This window comes from Sparus aurata, chromosome 18 (genome assembly GCF_900880675.1).
Source record: "Sparus aurata chromosome 18, fSpaAur1.1, whole genome shotgun sequence".
Taxonomy (NCBI): domain Eukaryota; kingdom Metazoa; phylum Chordata; class Actinopteri; order Spariformes; family Sparidae; genus Sparus; species Sparus aurata.
In genome coordinates, this window is record NC_044204.1 from 15,673,937 (window position 1) to 15,694,327 (window position 20,391).

Here is a 20,391-nt window from a genome sequence, read left to right on the forward strand (position 1 = left end):
TGACATAGCGCACCTTTAAAGCTGCGCAAAATCTTACATTGACAGTGGATATGGGATGCAAATTCTAGGCAATATCAGTATTTGATAGTTGGCAATTGATAAAACATAATAAATGAAACATGCTAGATAGGTATTATGTAGGTTTTTCCATTAGAAAACTGTTTTAACAACTGACTTGATCTATGTAGACCACATTAAGAGTTAAAAGAACCAATAATGTAAACAAGTTTCCTAAATGAAAAACCAAAAAATCATGAATTGATTTTAATTGCAGTGTTCCCATCTGTCTCTGTTCAGCACCTGAACCAACAAACTCCACATTGAGATTACAAACTGGCTAAAATCAGTTTGTATAGACTATCTGCTTATGTATTTTGATGAAATACATTCTGTCCTATTTTTATTTTATTTGTTTATATTTGATAAGCAAGTATTTGTAATTTGTAACAAGATACTTTGAGATGTATTTCTGCCCGTTTCTGGTTATTGGTTAGTACATTTTTAATCTGTTGAATTCTTAACAGCAGGAAATCAATTCATCATAAGTTATTAACATCACTACAGTGGATGAAACTACTCTTGTATATGTAATGTGGGAGAGGTCACTCCCTAGAGATTAATTACCACCAGACTCTGTAGTCAAATCCAGCGCCATTGTGGCATCTTTCAGGGTATTGTTTCGGTTTCACAGTCTTGCTTCCAGCAGAAGAAGGCAGCTATTATCAGCAAAAAGTAACTAAGAGACGGATATTTCCCTTCAGGGAAGAGCGTGAATGTTGGACTTACATTCATTAGGTGGGCAGAAACATGACTCCAAATAAATGATAATGTATCTCCATATGTTAAGATGGTGATTAAATGTCAATAATGTGTTTAGAGGTTGTTAAAATGACCCCAAGTGGAACAAAAAAATAACGAATACTCCTTTTGAATACAATAGTTTTGTTTCTAGCTTGCTATTCATTTCTTTTCTGCCAACGTTTATTGAATGTATGAGTACCCACAAGCTTGTTTTGTACCAACTGAGCTGGTTGCATTAAGCAGCAAATATGTGGACATTGCTTAGCAGCAGAGATACAATGCATCTGTCTGTCTTTAAATAGGAATGAAGAGAAGCCTGAATAACATAAGTCCAAAATAGAATGTGTGTTGTATCTATGCTATGAGAAGAGATATCCATCTAGCTACAATGAACCTTGTTTACTGTGAGGGGTTGAAATCACACCAGGATTCAGCTCACAGGCGTACGCTATTAGAGAACAATCGGTCACGGGTGGATCAGATTAGTTTAGCTTGGGTGATTATTTTCGATTAGATGAACTAATGGTGAGGAAATTGGGTCGTTGCAGCGGCAGCATGAAGGATACACTCCAGATTAGAACTTATAGAAGTGCATAATGTTGATCAAAAATCCCCTTTCAGTCTGTTTCGCTCGGTTTGTGTGTCTCTTTCTCCATCTAGTGGCAGTCCAGTGTCTGTAGCAGATAAGGGCGGACGGTCTGTGTCTCATGGAGTCTCCCAAACCAGCAGCAACCACGCAGGTATGTGATACCTGAACACAGCTCCTCGCCAGGCTTTCTCACATGCTGTTTCAGACATAGAAGTTACTCTTAAAAGGCAAATAGAGATGAATTTGGTAGGAGTAGACACGGTGCGGTGATCAGTTCTGTTTTTGGTTGTTTTGTTTTTGACCCAAGTGACCACTGTTGTCATCTGCTACAGTTTTGTTTCAGCTCAGCTTTTGTTTTCACACAGTGTAGCCCTGTCGTGAACTGAGGCTGTGTATTTGTGTCTGTATGGTCTTGTGTGTGAACTTGCATAACCGTTAAGTCACTGGTTCGTCACCATAGATGCACATGATCATCCACCCCACACCCTAAACAACACCCTCGACCACAGCCCACTGCAGAGGCAACATACAGACACTATAAAGCAGCAACATCGCCCAACACAGAGTAATGCGTTCAAAGCTTGTCCTCTCCACTTGCGGAGAGGATGGAAAGAAGAGAGGATGACGAGGGGAGATTGTGTTTAGTATTTCAAAGTTTCCCTTGGTGTCTAGTTGAGAGGAAACAACTTTTGATGCCTCCCACTCAGTTTGGCTGCTGCCCTCGACCTTTTTTGTTTTGAGCCATAGATCAGAGACTCTCCGAGAGGCTCATACAGATTTACTGGGTTGAAGCTTTTTATCTGATCACGATGAAACCGAGAAAGAGCCGTTTTCCTCTTTGAACTATACTGTTGCTGGAAAGGGTATTTGTAAAGGTAATTTATGTAATGTACAAATAGATTGACAGCTTGTTTAAAAGCATAAAAAGCAATGACAATTCTTTGTTTTATCGTCCATATTTATCGGCTATAATTTCCGATAATATAAATTCCCCAATATCGGACTGTTATTTTGCATTTCTAAATTAAGATCTGTTTTCTTTGATGTGTGTAACTTCAGGTGTAGCTTCCTTTCAATTATGTTTCCACTTTCTCACAGTCTGCCATTGTCGTGAGATTTTGGTATGTGTCTGTAACACAGCCACCATTTCCTGTTTCGTGACATAAAACCACATTTCTTTGCTCAAATGGAGCAGTAGCAAGATCTTGAAACCAGTATTGTACACTGTTAATTTCAAAAGTTAACTTTACTCTAAAAAAAAAGTCACGAAACTGATTACCTCAGAATTACTAAATAGTTTATTGAATTTAAGTGCTTAAAATATTTAATAACTTAAAAATTATCAGTCTTTTTTGCTTTTAATTTTTTCTTATTTATTTATTGTTAAAATCACCTTGTCAGACTTTACAGTGTAGCAGCTTAAGAGTAAATCATTCTGGTAACATGTCGTGGCCAGCCCCCAACAACTTAATACCCAATACAGATCCATTAATCTGACCATTTGTCAACACATTAAAACTGCTTTAGCAATTATCCAACAAAGGATCAGGGGATTTATAGACTTTCATAGATTTTTAGCTCCTAAAGCTAGTGACTTCCTGGTGAACTTTGTGGAGCATTTAGCAGCTATAGAAGTTGGAAGAGCAAAGAACAGCTAAAAGGAGAGTAAATATCATATCAAGTTTACACACACACACACACAAACACACAGCTACAAAGGTAACATGCCAAGTTGACTATACATAGCGATAAAATATCATTATCGCAGTTAAAGCTTGCTGCACTGCCAAAAGTTTTTAAAGAAATTTGGGGCAATGTGACAGAGTTTTTGCTTCTGTTGAATTCATACTTAACATAAATAAAGTTCATCAGAGTAAAGGTAATTGCTGCTAAAACTGCTGTCGTACGTTGTGCACCTGGGAGCCCGGGCACCAGAACATTTGGGCTGGGTTGGGACAAGGCTAGGTGGTTAGCCTACTAACTTTAGTAGATATCTCTGCAACACAATACCTCAACATCAAACCTGTTACTTTTTCACATTCTGTTGATAATTTCAGTCAACTTTTGTTTTCAATTAAAATTCTTCCATACTGCTCTTTTAACGATTAGCAGTTCAAGTTTTGCTGTGGACAGAGTTCACCTATTGCTCCAAAACTACAGTTTATGCTGTATATCTATTTAGTCCAGTGATGCACAGCATCAGATCCCATCTAAAGGCCAACAACTGCCTTTTTTGGACTATAGCCTCATTTGTCAGCAGTAATTAAACCTCTCAACACTAATATAAATCTGTGAGTGGTTCATTGGTTTGCTCATCACCACCCTGCTAATGTTTCACATCGCATAACTGCTGCTAATGTAAGTAAACGTGTGTGTGTTGTAGGTTTCTTCAAGCTGGAGAGTCCTCTTCTACAGCAGCGTCTACAGCAGCACAGGAAGAGACAAGAAAATGTAACCAGTGGACACACACAAGTAAATGAAGAGTCCTTGTTCTTGAAATTTTCATAGCACTGTCCAGATTCTGCTGTCCTGCCACATTATTGTACATATATAGGCGTGACATGTGTGAGCAAAATTGAGACAAACATTATCTGTAAGATTCAGTTGCGTTCTATTGATCATGATAACAGTGACGGGCAGTATTATCAGGAAAAATTTGAATGCAAATGTCACCAAAGTTACCCATCTACATTTCATGTGAAATCAGCTCAGATTATCTCTATCTTTTTTTTTCTTTCCCACTCTTCCTTTGATTTTATAACTCATCTGACCACATTGACTCAAATCACTCCTCACCTCCAATCACGAAGGGTGTACGATCAGGTCGGCTCAACAAGGCCACAGAATACTCCTCTTCCAGCGACGAGGTCGGCAGCAGTGATGATGAAGAGAGGAACAGGTGAAATTTTCATCAACAGTACACGATGCATGTCACTCAGTCCTTTTAATCCAAAAAAACTAAATCTCAGAATGGCAGGCACAAAAAATTGCCTCATACTATCAGTGTTTCCAAACAACATGGAGTGTAGCGAGATGTGATGCATAAGTTGTGAAACCAATGTTAAGAATCAGAGAAGGATTCCAGTAAAAAAGCGCTTTGCTTACTGAGAATTCTGCTGCACCTACTGAGAGAAAGTCTGGATGTGGAAACATCTCTGCTGACCACCAAGGCAAGAAAAGTTCAACTCAAAAAACTTACAGACACACTGCACATGTTAATAGGCAAGATTGAAATCTCATGGCTTCATTTAAGATTTATTAGACCATCTAAACCTTGAAAATCAAGCAGGAACCAGTTAAATTTGTAAGTGCTGTAAGATTTTAAATTCCCACCTCTGCAGCATGGATGTGAATTGTATCATCACTGTGCGATAAGGGTAAATAGATCACATTGGTCGTTATTTTTTACATATATTACCTCTCCTCTGGTCCCTCTTTGATCTCAAGAAGATGATCAGCCTCGTTTTCGTCACCATTGATCTTGAGGATGTATTGATCTGGTTTCTAGCTAATTAATGCAGAACCTGCAGTCAGACTCTGGTCTGAAATCTTGAACTGTTTCTGTGCTTCAAGGTCCGGCCTGTCTAATGGAAAGGGGAAATACTACAGAGGAATACCTGATGGCATCGTACTGCAGCCCCACCACAATCTTAACGAGGTACCCTTCACACATACACACAAAATTCCCACATACACCTCTAAACCCCTCTCTGCATTTTCATGATTAACATTTACGTAAACGTTGTACCTGTGACAATGATAATAAAGGCCTATTCTATTCTATTCTATTCTAGAGGGTGCAATATCTGTACCCATGCATCGTAGATAATAAACTTTACATATATTCTGTTCTACTCATACTTGATGCTCCGTTTCTCTGTTTGATCTGCAGATTTCCCGGATGGGTTCAGATGATACCTACCTGCTTCCAGACCTTCTGCAGAAAACCTCCTCTTCCAGTCCTACCCATAATGCACTTGGTCAGCAGCAGCGATCACATGAACTCAGTTACTCGCAGTTGCCCACAAGCCCTCGATCCCCCCCACACCAGGAACTAAATGTGAGTTTATTTTGAGGAATGTGCTGCCAGAGAGACAGACAGACTCACAGGAACACTTACACACATGCATCATGATGATTGCTATTTATGATTTATTTTATTTTATTGTTTTCCCAATTATCATTCACCTCAGACAGACATTATGGTCTGAAAATGTTTTTCTAATCATCACAATTGAAAAAGCTCCATGGTTGGATATCATTAAAATCCTGAGATTGCACATAATTGAATAGCAGCTCTTTTGACTGATCAGATATTCTATGCCCATCCTAGCACCTACAACAGCCAATAAATGATTGTGTAGACCACAGATCTACCCTCACTTCAAGCCTCCAGCCTCCATGTAGCAAGTGAGATTTCAAATCTAGCAATGTCTGTAGTTTTGCTCTTTGGATAGGCTGTTTATCCACCAAATAACTTGTCTTTGAATATTGTATACCTATAAAGTTAGTGTAAATTAGGAAATCTAGTCTAGTTAGAGACGTTCTCTCTCCAATTCTTGTTTTATTGATGTAGCACTTTGAGGTTGTTTGCTCAATATAAAGTGCCTTACAAATAAAATTCATTATTATTATTATTAAATAAAGTACCATAATGAGTATTTGCTCCTGTTAGTATATTTCAAGGTTGCAAAAAGGCATTTTTATTTATTAAGTGTCATTTTCTTAGTGATTTTGCTTTTTAATTTGAACTTGAACTTTGTAAGACTCTATGATGTTATCCCATTGTTTCTTCTGGTTGATAGGGGCAGTTGTAGGTCATCTGCAGGCTCATTTTTGCATTAAAAAACCAGAAGCACTAAGAGAGCTTCTGAAAGCTTCTAACTTTCAAAAGAGTCCAAAACAAGGTCTGAATTCTAAATGGTTTCAATAACAGCTTTGGGCTGGATTGGGATAGGTGATTCAGTATTGTTATCATGTCAACCCTATCAAGACTAGTGATAATAGTGAGCTGAATAATATAAATAAAATAGAGAAGATTCTTGATACAAATGTATAAGTACTACTGATGAGCATTAAAAAGCTTTGTCCATATAGATACATGTTCTTATAGCTGCATTAGTTGCATTTGTCCAACAGAGGGAGGTGGTGGCACAGTTTAGCTGCAAAGGTACAGTATCAGTGGTGACATAAACTGTCTAATAGAACTGTTGTAGTATCCATCCTGATTAAATATAATGGATTAAAGAGTTGTTGCTGATGTTCAGAGGTTTCAGAGTTGATGTCACTGATCTATAAAGCTATGATCAGAATTTGTTCACCCAAAACCCACCAGAGCCAAAACCAACCAATTAAAAAAAGGGTGGAATAAGGTTTTTTTTATTGTTGCTCATCATCAGGCTGTCGGCAGTCCTATTGGCAAAAACACATCCACATCTTCCTCTTCCTCCTTCCTGTCCTTCATCGATCCAAGATTGATCCCCATGTCATCACCACCACAGAGCCCCAGTGAGTACATTTACACACAAACACAAACATTCAATCACACAATTATATACACATATAGAACATTCAGTTTTGCATGTTAACTTAAATATCCATAGTAAAGTCAATTAAAAAAGCAGTAGAGATGAGAGAACACAGTTTACTGTCAGTCACTGAACTACGCTGTGTATCATTAACATTTTCTTTTTGTTTCCGTGCAGCGGGCAGTAAGTGTGATCAGATCAAGAGAGAGAACCACAGGAAGGGCTCGGTTGTGAATGTGAACCCAACCAACATTCGGCCACAGAGTGACACTCCAGAAATCCGCAAGTACAAGAAGAAATTCAACACTGAGGTTCTCTGTGCTGGACTGTGGGGTTAGTAGTTTTATATTGCTTATTCTTTGCCTTAAAGTATACAACTGGATGAGTGTTTGCTTTTGATAAGCAAAAAACTTTATTCACTTATTCATCCAGGCCAGAAGCTAACATAGCATCAGTGGACAATGTCCTTTTTATGACAATGTTCACACTCCATATATTGTTTATTATAAAATGAACAGTAATATACAGCTTTACTGATGTTTTACAGACAGATGGATGGGATGGATGAAATACAGATCATGTTGGTTGTGAGGTTTAAGCTTTGTGTGTGTTTTGTTCTGTAGGTGTGAATCTGTTGGTGGGGACAGAGAACGGCCTGTGGCTGCTGGATCGAAGTGGTCAAGGGAAGGTCTACTCTCTCATCAGCAGGCGTAGGTTTCAGCAGATGGATGTGTTGGAGGGACTCAATGTCCTGATCACTATATCAGGTACCTATATGTAGCTTCAAGTACAGAACAAAACATAGACACATAGTTTAGCTGTGGAAACACCAAGAACATTCAATTGGCTGATTCACACAGTTACTATATTTGACTAGAGCCTCACAGTGAAGCAGACAGAAACAGACTAAACAGAGTGCAATGTGGCCTCCATCCATGCTCACATCTCAAAATATCTTACACTTGTCTATAACTGGGTGAACTGTGTCTGTAGGTAAAAAGAACAAGCTCCGACTCTACTACCTGTCCTGGTTAAGGAATAAAATCCTGCACAACGACCCAGAGGTGGAGAAGAGACAGGGTTGGACCTCAGTAGGTGACCTGGAGGGTTGTGTGCACTATAAAGTTGGTAGGTACAGCTAAACACAGTGTACAAACTATAACACATTTAAAACCACAAGCACTGTTTTAATAGGGGTCTTGGAGAGCTACATGTCCAGAGTCAGAGTGATCTGGTTCTTATGGCCTCGCTGTCCATCTTGTCTCCTCAGTGCGTTACGAGAAGATCAAGTTCTTAGTGATTGCTTTGAAGAATGCAGTGGAGGTTTATGCCTGGGCACCAAAACCATACCACAAATTCATGGCCTTCAAGGTTGGTGACATTTAAATAAAAAACGTCTGTGTCAACCATGTGGATAAATAGAGCTAGGAGCTCATTGGCAGCGTATACTGTAAATACTCCTTTATAAGTTATGCTGTGATCTTTTTTTAGCCACATTAGCTGCATGGCTCAAGGGATGGCAACATATATCAGCCTGTGGATTCTTCAGTCTGTCCACTCAACATTTTGGTCACTAGTGAATATATGAAATACCCAATTGATTGCCAAGCTAACATGCTGTGTTTAGCATGCCAATTTATAGCAATGAATGAATTAATGAAAGAAAGAAATAAAGAAAGAAAGAAAGGATGCCCTAACAGAGTATGAGATGTCTAAAAACACCATAAAGATATAATAATAATTCTCAAGCATGTGAAGTTACGTGCCAAATTCAACCTGTGCAGATCCTATCCTAATTTCCTTCAATGTCATTCTTAATTGGTATCTCTGAAGCACTTAAATCACAGGTTATCAATACTGCTCTCCATTGTCTTTTCTTTCCTTATCATGATTGCATCTAAAAAAGAGTCTAATAGGGTCACTTTCACAGCCAGACACACAGACATGACACATCCAGGCTGTGAGAGTCAACACACAGAAACCTCAACAGAGCTGTGTCCCATTTCTTTCTGTCCTTTGTGGCCTGAGCTACTTTTCTTGCATATTACGTAATTTAACCCTCTCTCCTCGGAAAAGGCCAATAATATACCACCTCATTGAAATAGTAGCATGACTATATTAGGATGCAAAAAATGTTTAGGCTCTTCAACTTGTCAAAGTCATTTGCTGATTTTATATTAATGGAGCAGTTCCAGTTAGATGATTGGTGTCATGGTTTATTTATAAAATGTGTCATTAAAGGTGATGATTGAGATTTGCATGTGTATCTCTGTGTCTCCTCAGTCATTCAGGTCCCTGCCTCAAAAGCCAATGTCCGTTGACCTGACGGTGGAAGAAGGTCAGAGGTTAAAGGTCATCTACGGCTCCTTGTCTGGGTTCCACGCCATTGATGTCGACTCTGGAACACCTTACGACCTCTACCTGCCTACACATGTAAGAATCTACTTCATATTCTTTATGCTCTATACATTTGTTTATTTCTCTGCTTGCCTGTCTGAAAAGTACCAGAATTTCCTGTTTCACTTTCAAGACAGAAAAAAGGACTAATGATATCTTGGGGTGTCATCAATAGGATTAGTCTGGTAAAATGTTTCTCATGTTAAAAGGGCATATCTCAAATGCAAAAGACACATTCAGCCCAAAAACACCACTCAACACAGTCACTCATTAAATCAAAACATTTGCAGTGCAGTAGTGCCCTTGCCTTCATAAGTCAGAACTAATCTTTAAACCCCCCTATAGTGTCTTGTCCTTTTCTGGCAGTGTTGATGAGTCACACTGTTTGCCAAATATTTTTTAACAAATAAATTAATTTTGTGTTCAGTGTCACTAACGTTAAGATGTTGCCAATATAGAATAATGACGTATGACTAAGGTACAATCCGGGATTCATACGACAACGTGTTGCCTTTAAGAAACAGGACAGTGCATAGTGTGTGAGTGGACAAGCAAGGGAAGGAGAGATAGCCAGGGTGGTTGCTTTCAGACTGATATTAGCAACTGAAGCGAGGACAAAAGTTTAGCAGAGAACTTGTCCAGTGCCAGTAAATATACAGTACAGGTAACAGTTGGACCACAAATGAACTCTGTAGCTCCTTAATACCAGAGATCTACTTCTGTTTGAGTGACAGCTATTACTATGCCTGCTGATATTAATGCTGCTTGTCAGAGCTAATATTGGTGCTATTGCTAATCCATGCATAAACAGATGTGATTGGCCAAAAAACCTGATGTGGTGTACAGTGTGAACAGGAGGGGGCTGAGCACGCAGCCCTGGGGGCTCTGGAGTTGAGCACTAACATAGAAGAGGTGTGACTGTCAATCCATACTGTCTGCTCATGACGAAGTCCAATATCAAAGTGTAGGGTGCTGTACTCAAACACATAGTGTTACGTTTTCAGTCAGCTTCATGGGTGAGATGGTAATAAATGTTTTGCTAAAGTCGACATAGAACATTCTGGCTGTTGTTCTTATTCCCAAGACGTGAAGGCTAAGTGGAGGGCAGTGAATATGACATCCTCTTTATACTTTAAAATAATTGCATTTTATATCATTTTGAACTCCTTGATATATGTAAAGATAAAAAGCAGGAGATTCATTTTATTGTAAGAATATACAATGCCTATATAGATAGTGTCTTTTTACTGAAAATACTTTGGATAGTATTAAATATTTAAAGATCTCCGATATAGATATTATTCTCACTGTAGCTGAAGCTCTCTATTATACCTGACATATACGTTGTCATTTTATCTAACTGCTGTTATCTCTCTGTCCAACCACATCACCTCAGTCCTCTCAATCTCTCAGGATGCGCTTCTCCTCCTCCTCCTCCTCCTTCTCCTACTCCTACTCCTGTTCCTCTTCCTCCCACTCACAGTCTGCAGGTGTCAGTCATTGCTCTCCTGTATTTCTCCTGTTTTCTTCTCCCCACCTGCCTTCACTCTCCTCCCACTCAGTCTATAGCTGTCAAGCACTGTTCTCTTCCTTTTTCATCCTCTTTTCCTCCTCCCACTCTGTCATCCAGTGTGGCATTGTTCATTTGATCATTTTCTCCTCATTTTTATCTGTTATCAACCTATCAGTGCTCTCTTGCGCTCTCTCTCTCTCTCTCTGTTCAGTCTGTGGGCAGGTGGAGCTCCCAGCAGAATGGTGTGACTAATGCTCACATTTCTATTCAGACATTCTCTCTTTTATGGGGTAAATAGAAATAAATTGATGAAGTGAAGCCTAAAAAAGACACTTTTGTGCCCCTTCCAAGCTACAGTAGATATTATTGGATGTGTGATTTAGGAAAATACTTAATCCAGAGAGTGACATGTTCTTAACTCCCTAATCGTTTTGAATAGTCAACCATGTAAAACATAACCAACTAAACAATAACACATTGACATAACCTAGTTTGTTTGTTAGTTTGTATTCTTAACTGCAATGTCAGTCGCTCTGTCAGTCCACTACTCAGGATGCCAATCAGTTAAAATTTTTAGTTTCTCTAATTGGCTCATGACTAAATATCTTCAAAACTGAGATTGCACGTTACTACAGCGAGCTATTGTACAATGCTAAACTCCATTTTGTTTAAGTCTCCTTCCCCACGATCTCATGATAGAGGGATCACCTGTGAGCCCAGCTTTAGTCTGCAAAGCCATGAAGCCAGAGCACTAAAGTCACACCTCCACTGCTGCACAGAGCAGCACAGAGTAATTTGATAATTTTGAATGCATCTGCGTGTCTAAATTGCACCAAATTCACTGCTCTTCCTCTGGTCCTCAGCAACAAACTTGCCTAGTGTGAAGAAGTTCAGATGAGCGGTTCTAGAGACATGCAAACAACAGAGAGATAGGGATTTGTATGTTGATAAGTTGACGCCTGAATGCTAAAAGCACTCCTGTCCCTAAGTCTTGTTAATTATCAGGCTGTAAGGGTGCAGTATTTGAGAATCCATCTCACTAAAAAGATGTTGTCCATCAATCAGTATCTATGACAGAGAGACACAGTAATTACCAATAGGTTTAATACCAGAGCTGCCTAATATCACGCTGTAAATATATAGTAGAATGATGTACTAGTGCTTACTTATTATGTAATTGTTTTCCATTGCTAGTTAAGTCTCTGAAATGATTAGGAATGTCTTAAGTATGAGGGTGACTGCAAGGAATTCCACAGCTAAGCTATGTGTTGGTAAAATTTGTGAAAATTGTTTAGACTAGTGCATTGCCCGTAGGAAGCATGTATTCCTATAGAAAAGTGGAAGGTTAAGTGGCTTTTTCATGGATGGCCAAATAAGGCTGTGTTTGAAGGTGGGACGTCAGGGATATAATTGGCTGTTTTTGACTACTTTTGATCATACCATTATATTTCACCTTAAAAACTATTTACCTTGCCTTACTTGGTGTAATTATTTTTAGCACAACCTCACATGTGTGACTGTACAGTTCTTTTTTCATTTTAAGGTACTATATTAACACTATGAACCTAAAATCACAAAATAACATAAAATCAGAGTAGAAAAAGTTTGTTTTTTTACTGTGAAAACCACAAATATGTTTAATGAACCAATTGCATTAGTTATAATGCAAATATAAATCGTTGTTTACTAAATTGGTGCATAAGTTTTTGAAATTTACAAAGTTATGCGTAACTATTTACATTTAAATGCAGGCAATGCCTCAGGCTCAGGGCTCAGCTCATTCTGCCTGTTCCACATTCAGCCGTCTCCTCCTTGGTTTGCCTCACAACACGACTCCACTACTCACTAAACACACCACACCAAATACTACATAACACACTAACTATACACTCCAAACATGCTATATGTCACAAATCTCTCAACTCTCAATATCGCTGTCTATACACCGACCGTCGTTGCCTGTCAATCATCCGCCTACGTCCCTCCCACATCTTCCTGTTGTTCAACAACCAAACTTGCTGCTTGGACACTTTCGTGACAAAAGCCTGTTTTTACCGTTTCTTCTGCACCAAACACAAAGCAAACGTGACGGCAATGTTCGCGAAAAAGCGTGGCGGACATTATTTACCCTAAGTCCGGTTTTGGACGTGCCGGTGAGTCCGGTCCATCGCCTCGATCGGGAGGTGGGCTGTGTAGCTAGCTACACACGAACATCCACAGATCTGATCCCACTTTGTTGTCCTCGCGTCTCCGGATCTCCTCAGACCCGAACAGACTTGATCCGGACTCTTTTAGTCTCATTAATCCACAACAGTCAGTTTAGATGCACAGAACAGAACGGGACCGAACCGCCGGCAAAATCCCGGTCCAGCTCGCGCCGCTGCAGGTATAAATCCGCTTGTTTCTTAAGGTGGGGGGTCGCGGTGGGCTCTGCAGTGATTGGCTCTGGTGCGCGCATAGCAGCTAGCAGGTAGCAGCTAGCTACACACGAACATCCACAGATCTGATTGCACTTTGTTGTCCTCGCGTCTCCGGATCTCCTCAGACCCGAACAGACTCGATCCGGACTCTTTCAGTCTCATTAGTCCACAACAGTCAGTTTAGATGCACAGAACGGAACCGAACCACTGGCAAAATCCCGGTCCAGCTCGCGCCGCTGCAGGTATAAATCTGCTTGTTTCTTAAGGTGGGGGGTCGTGGTGGGCTCTGCAGTGATTGACTCTGGTGCGCGCGTGGCCACGGTGTGCAGTGATTGGCTCTGGTGCGCACGTGACTGTGGAGGCTCCAGTGGACAATGCTCGTGGAATTTGTAAAGCATTTATGAAATAATTTATCAACGGTATCATTGCAGTCCAAACAAATGCGAAATAGCACACCCTTGAACCACGCAGCAGCCATGTTGAAACTCTCAGGTCAGTCTGATCCTGATCCGCAGAGTTATTTGAGGAACACACACACACACACACACACACACACACAGACAGACATACAGAGATTCTTTGTATTATAGATAGATGATGCAAACCTCCTTGAGTTACAATGAATCCAAAATGCTCTGTGCAAATGAATTTATGTGCTTCAATGTGAACAAATCGCCCACTGCCGGTACAATTAGAGACAGAGCAGGTCATTTTCTGCATTTGTATGTGGGCATGTAAATTTCAGCCTCTGGTGAGTCATAGTCACAGTCAGATTCTGACACATCATATTAGATATGTTTTGAACAAGATCTACGGAGTAAATACAACATCTTAGAGATTTCGCTTTAACCTGTTTTCTTTTCCAGTAGAAAATGTAAGCAGCATCTCTGAAGTCATTAGTTTGTTTGTTCATACATGCCAGATTCTTTCACCTACTGTGCATATACTGTAAATGGTGTTGAGTGGGTGGTTGGAGCAGGAAGCAAGGTTCCTCTGCTTTCTATGGTTTATTATTTATAAAAGCTTTTCCTCATCTTTCAGTCATTTTGTGATACTGTGGCAATGTGGCCACTGTCTTATTTTTAATCTTTGTCGTAAGTCAAGACACAGGGATCACCCTTATGGAGCCAGAACGGTGACTTTAAAATTTGGCATCCAAAAAAAAAATTGGCATTGAAAACAAAACCAGTACTGAAAAAAGAAACATTGTCATTGAAACATTTGTATTGAAAACAGTTGTATTGGCATTGAAACAAGTATTGGCACTGAAAAAAGAAAGTAATTCAAATAATTCAAATCCGAAAATCTTATCATTTTATTTTATTTGGATTTTTTTGTATTTTTCAATGACAATCTTCAGATTTTTTCTTCATGTCACTTTTTTTCAGTTTCAACTTTCTGTCACTGTTTTGGCGTCGAGAGGGAGGGGCCTGAGGGGAGGGGCAAGTAGAGCGTGGTTTGCATATCATTTGAGAAGGTAATGGCAGCAGCCTGCGGGAAGGTGGGGCTGGACGGTCCAGCCACGATACACCATGTTAGGGCCCGTGTGCCGGCCGTCTCTGGGCAACACAGAGTCCAACTACCTCGCGGACTTTTCTTCAAGCTCTCTCCTGATGTGCCCAAGTCTCTGTGTATCTGGTTCTGTCCAGGAGCTCCCGAGCTCCGGTCTCTATAAGCGTATGGAGTGTGGTAGTAGTACCGGGGCGCCGAGCATGGTGCATTAGCCACAGTTAGCACAACAGTAGAACAGCCTGTTGCTCCGAGCCGGGGCTGCAGCGCCGACAGCAGCGCTCTGGTCTGCTCTCCGAGCTCTGTGCCACCTACCGCTACTGGAGACCGGAGCTCCTGAGCTCCGGTATCTATATGCGTATGGAGTGTGGTAGTAGTACGGAGCTAACGAGGATTAGCCCCAGTTGTGTTGTTCCGAGCCGGGGCTGCAGCGCCGACTGCAGCGCTCCGTCTGCTCCCCGAGCTCTGTGCCACCGCACCGCTGCACACGCATACAGAGACCGGACAATAAAGGAGAGTGCTTGGAGAAAAGTCAGTCAGTTATAAAAATATGTGTCTGTTACTTGATTACAGCCGTCTGTTGTACTTTACTATGAACCACAGTAGCACAATCACAGCTGACTTTCCCCGCACACTTGTTGAGTTTATTCGCTTCGACTCAAAGGAGTCATTGTAGGAATAGTGATATTATTCACATGAACTGAGTTTATACGGGAGCTCTGGTCTCTGGTCTCCGGTAGCGGTGCGGTGGCATAGAGCTCGGGGAGCAGACCAGAGCACTGCTGTCGGCGCTGCAGCCCCGGCTCGGAGCAACAGGCTGTTCTACTGTTGTGCTAACTGTGGCTAATGCTCCGTGCTCGGCGCCCCGGTACTACCACCACACTCCATACGCATAGAGACCGGGGCTCGGGAGCTGCGGGACAGAACCAGATACACAGAGACTTGGACACATCAGGAGAGAGCTTGAAGAAAAGTCCGCGAGATAGTTGGACTCTGTGTTGCCCAGAGACGGCCGGCACACGGGCCCTAACATGGTGTATTGTAGCTGGACCGTCCAGCCCCGCCTTCCCGCAGGCTGCTGCCATTACCTTCTCAAATGATATGCAAACCCTGCTCTACTTGCCCCTCCCCTCAGGCCTCTCCCTCTCGACACCAAAACAGTGACAGAACGTTGAAACTGAAAATCATTGACACTGAAAAAAAACTGACATTGTAAAAAAATCTGTCACTGAAAAAAAAGTGACATAAAGAAAAAATCTGAAGATTGTCATTGAAAATACAAAAAAATCCCAATAAAATAAAATGATAAGATTTTTGGATTTGAATTATTTGAATTACTTTCTTTTTTCAGTGCCAATACTTGTTTCAATGCCAATACAACTGTTTTCAATACAAATGTTTCAATGACAATGTTTCTTTTTTCAGTACTGGTTTTGTTTTCAAGGCCAATTTTTTCTTTTTGGATGCCAAATTTTAAAGTCACCGTTCTGGCTCCATACACCCTGCTGACTTTTATGACTAAATAGTTGATATATTGCAAGTTTGAAGTTTGGAGGTAATGAAGAATGTTATCATCACATCAGTGTTTAAGGACTAGTTGTGATATGCCTAAATCTCTCTTTTTGAAACAGCTTTCTTTTTGGTTTTATTCCATTAAATTTGATGAAGGACATTTCTTTTGAGATGTATTGCCCTCTCTGTCTCTCATTCATGTTCTCACACCTCTCTCTCGTTCATTTACATACACACAATCACACAAACACACACACACACACACACACACACACACACTGCCCCAGCCACCCTTACTGTGTGCTACTTTCTATATGCATGGGGGAGATGGAGCTGGAGAGGTAGACTAACGAAGATACGAACAGAGAAACAAGCTCTAAAAATACATTCCTTTCCTGTCCTCCTTCTCTGGAGATCATTTACTCTGTGTGTCCTGACCTGTTCTTGCTCCTGTTGGGAGTGGGTTTTTTTAGTCAGTCCTCCTCCGGTATATTAAGCGAGTTTGCACATAGCTGCCTACTACACCGGTGCCTTATACTGCTTCTGTTGCTGCTGCTGCTGCTGCCGCCGCGATATCATTTCAGCTCTCTAGCGTCGGTTCCTTTTTTCCTTCTTTCTCTTACATTTACAGTCAGGTTTGCACTACTCTTTCTTACACACATACACACACAGCTTCAGAGCGCTTCTAAATCCCACTCACTTACTCTTAGACATCCTCATAGTTCACTGTCTTTGAGTGCTCTTGAGGACACTTCACACTCCTAGGTTTTCTGTGTAGCTGTATATACATATACTCAGACCCACGTTCAATTAGGCACACACACATGCACACACTCACTTGAACACATTCACTTAAACCACTGATTTCTTTTTCATCATCACTGTTAAAAGCAATTCATTTATTCAAAATCTCAAGCCTACACACGCTCACCCACTTAAAGAAACACACACACACACACACACACACACTTTTTTCATTGTTGCCTGCGAAGTATGTTACAATGCTGATTCCAAGGCAGAGGATTAAGATTGCGTTGCGTCTGTGGATGCCTGTTCTGATGCTCAGGATTGTGGTGGCTCAACCTCTGGTAATGTATGAAACCTAAACTACAAATAACCATTTTATGTAACATAGAAAAGAAAAAATAGTTTTCCCGGAGAAGCATTGTTTCCGAAGGGATTCCCTTTTTAGATCTGAGCTGTTGTCAGATGAAGGTGCCTGAGGTGTGTTTGATAAATGATACCGACCTGACTAGAGAAATGCCTCTGGTTGGATAAACTTGTTTGAACTGGGCAGATAAATGTTTTTGAACCAGTTAGATTAATGTTTTTGAACTGGTTAGATAAACGTCTTTGAACTGGTTAGATAAACGTCTTTGAGCTGGTTTAGAGGAATATTTTTGAACTAGTTAGAGGAACGTTTGTGAACTGGTTAGGTAAAACGTCTTTGAGCTGGGCAGATACATGTTTTTGAACTGGTTATACAATACGTATCCCACGATAACGTTAGTCCCATGATAACTGATACAAGACAATTATCTAATGATACATCACAATATCTGTCTAACTGAAGACTAAAAAAATACCCCTAAAAGAATTTCACATGAGGCTGAGATCAAACAATGTACAAAAAATTGCATAGAGTCCATGTGTGTCATCATTTCAATGTAGACAGTCATAAACAGGAAAAGGCTTAGCTGCCAGAAAGCAAGGAGTTATGAAGTTGTGGCTCTAATAAGTGAAATCAGGGGAATCAGAGCACCTGCATGTTTTATCAGAAAAATCCATTTTTGCTGGCACTGTATTGATAATCATATCGGCAGAAAAAGTGATACGATATATTGATATCAAATAAGTGAATGTTGTTCTTTGAATCTGGGACTAAAAGTCATTGTTAGATATCATCTGAATATCATAAGTCAGCTGTAAAGTAAACTTTCAAGACAGCTGGCAGGAAGCTGTTGCATCTCAGAGTTTGTTTCGATTATAGTACAGACGTTCCTTTTTCTGTACAATGACGAGTCCAAACAAAGTTTGCTTTGTGTTTGTTTCACAGATCCAAGGTTCCATTCATCCCCATGCTATCATCATTCTACCAAACAGCGCTGGAACAGAGGTGCTGGTTTGTTATGAAGACGAGGGTGTCTACATTGACACCTACGGCCGCATCACCAAGGATACGGTGCTACAGTGGGGGGAGATGCCGGCATCGGTTGGTAAGTTTCACTCATGCACACACAATGAAATGACAACACACACCAAAGCATTAAACATCACCAAAATGTGTTTATACATTAACACCAGATACACAGTGGATGTGGAGTTGCCTAATTAACAGTGATACTTTTTTAATCCTTTCAACAGTTTGATCAAACATGTAACTTACTGCTGAGAGTCATTATTATAGTCATTACAGACTTACTGATTGTAGATCAGCAGCTGTCCTGAGCACCTACAACTTACCCTGAACCAGATTCTGTGAAGACAGATTTGGGACAGGGCAGGCTAAAAATAAGAAGGTGTGTGTGTGTGTGTGTGTGTGTGTGTGTGTGTGTGTGTGTGTGTGTGTGTGTGTGTGTGTGTGTGTGTGTGTGTGTTGGGTCCAGTAGTCATTAGCGTAGCACAAGTAAGGTCCGTATGGAATATATTAAACTCAGATAAACACACTCAGGTCGTCCCTTTAGTTTAACCAGCTTTACTTCTCTGTCTTCTCATGTCCATGTGCCTGCATCTCTCTCTCTTTCTCGCTCCAGCCTACCTTCAGTCTAACCAGGTGATGGGTTGGGGAGAAAAGGCCATAGAGCTGAGGTCAGCCAACACAGGGAACCTGGAGGGAGTTTTCATGCACAAAAAAGCGCAGAAACTCAAGTTTCTGTGTGAAAGGAATGACAAGGTATAAAATGTGTTATTTTCACTAAATTAGTTTTAAAAATGTAGATTAATTGTTATGTCACTGATTATTTAATTTAATTTCATGCTCTTCTAATGAAGATTAATATAAAGAATATAGTTAAGTTCATTAGCTTGATCAGTTGGTTCGGCTAATTTTTCCAGCTTTGGTTTCGTCTTTTAATGAGTGAATCTAAATCAGCTGAAAGGAATAACAGTTTGTTATATTACTTAAACTAGTGCAGTGCCCGTAGGAAATATGTATTCCTATAGAAAAGTGGGAGGTTAAGTAGCTTTTTCATGGATGGCCAAATGAGGCTGTGTTTGAAGGTGGGACGTCAGGGATATTTAGGTTTGTTGTGAAATCCGATATTCCAGGGTATAATTGGCCGTTTTTGACTATTTTTGATTTTGCCATTATATTTCACCCTAAAAACTATTTACTTGGTGTCATTATTTTCAGCACAACCTCACATGTGTGACTGTACAGTTATTATTTTATTTTGACATACTGTATTAACACAATGGACCTAAAATCACAAAAAAAACATAAAATTCGAGTAGAAAAAGTTAGATTTTTTTACTGTGGAAACCACAAATGTGTTTAACAAACCATTTTTTCTTACTTATAATGCAAATATAAATTGTTGTTTGCTAAATATGTGCATACATTTAAAAAATTTACAAAGTTATATGTAACTATTTACATTTAAATGCAGGCAATGCTCAGGTCTGCCCGAGCTCCTTCCAGCTTAATGAAGAGCTGCACTGCCTGCTCCACATTCAGCCGTCTCCTCATTGTTTTGAGTCATTAACAAAAAACCCACTCCACTACACACTAAACACACTACACCAAACACTACATAACACACTAACTATACCCTCCAAACACACTAAATGTCACAAATCTCTCAACTCTCAATATTGCTGTCTCTATCGCTGTCCCTACACCGACCGTTGTTGCCTGTCATTCATCCGCCTCCGTCCCTCCCACAACCTCCCCCGTTCCTCAACAACCAAACTTGCTGCTTGGACACTTTCGTGACAAAAGCCCGTTTTTACCGTTTCTTCCTGCACCAGACAAAAAAAGCAAACGTGACGGCAATGTTCGCAAAAAAGCATGGCGGACATTATTTACCCTAAGTCCGGTTTTGGACGTGCGGGTGCGTCCGGTCCGTCGACTCAGGAGGTGGGCTGTGTGGGTTGGCTAGCGGCTAGCAGCTAGCTACACAC

The 20,391-nt window shown here is 40.4% G+C and overlaps 1 protein-coding gene across 3 annotated transcripts in view; it reads left to right on the forward strand.

The window, feature by feature from the left end:
• Positions 1 to 20,391, forward strand: part of LOC115568557 (misshapen-like kinase 1) — an 80,502-nt gene that overhangs the window by 52,353 nt on the left and 7,758 nt on the right. For all 3 annotated transcript variants that reach the window (XM_030395918.1, XM_030395917.1, XM_030395919.1), the window contains 13 exons: positions 1,462 to 1,541; positions 3,774 to 3,862; positions 4,201 to 4,289; positions 4,964 to 5,048; positions 5,283 to 5,450; positions 6,790 to 6,898; positions 7,096 to 7,251; positions 7,542 to 7,685; positions 7,912 to 8,046; positions 8,189 to 8,289; positions 9,202 to 9,351; positions 18,326 to 18,485; positions 19,023 to 19,162. In XM_030395918.1, coding sequence (XP_030251778.1) covers positions 1,462 to 1,541; positions 3,774 to 3,862; positions 4,201 to 4,289; positions 4,964 to 5,048; positions 5,283 to 5,450; positions 6,790 to 6,898; positions 7,096 to 7,251; positions 7,542 to 7,685; positions 7,912 to 8,046; positions 8,189 to 8,289; positions 9,202 to 9,351; positions 18,326 to 18,485; positions 19,023 to 19,162 — 1,606 coding nt within the window. The remainder of the gene's footprint in view (positions 1 to 1,461; positions 1,542 to 3,773; positions 3,863 to 4,200; positions 4,290 to 4,963; positions 5,049 to 5,282; positions 5,451 to 6,789; positions 6,899 to 7,095; positions 7,252 to 7,541; positions 7,686 to 7,911; positions 8,047 to 8,188; positions 8,290 to 9,201; positions 9,352 to 18,325; positions 18,486 to 19,022; positions 19,163 to 20,391) is intronic.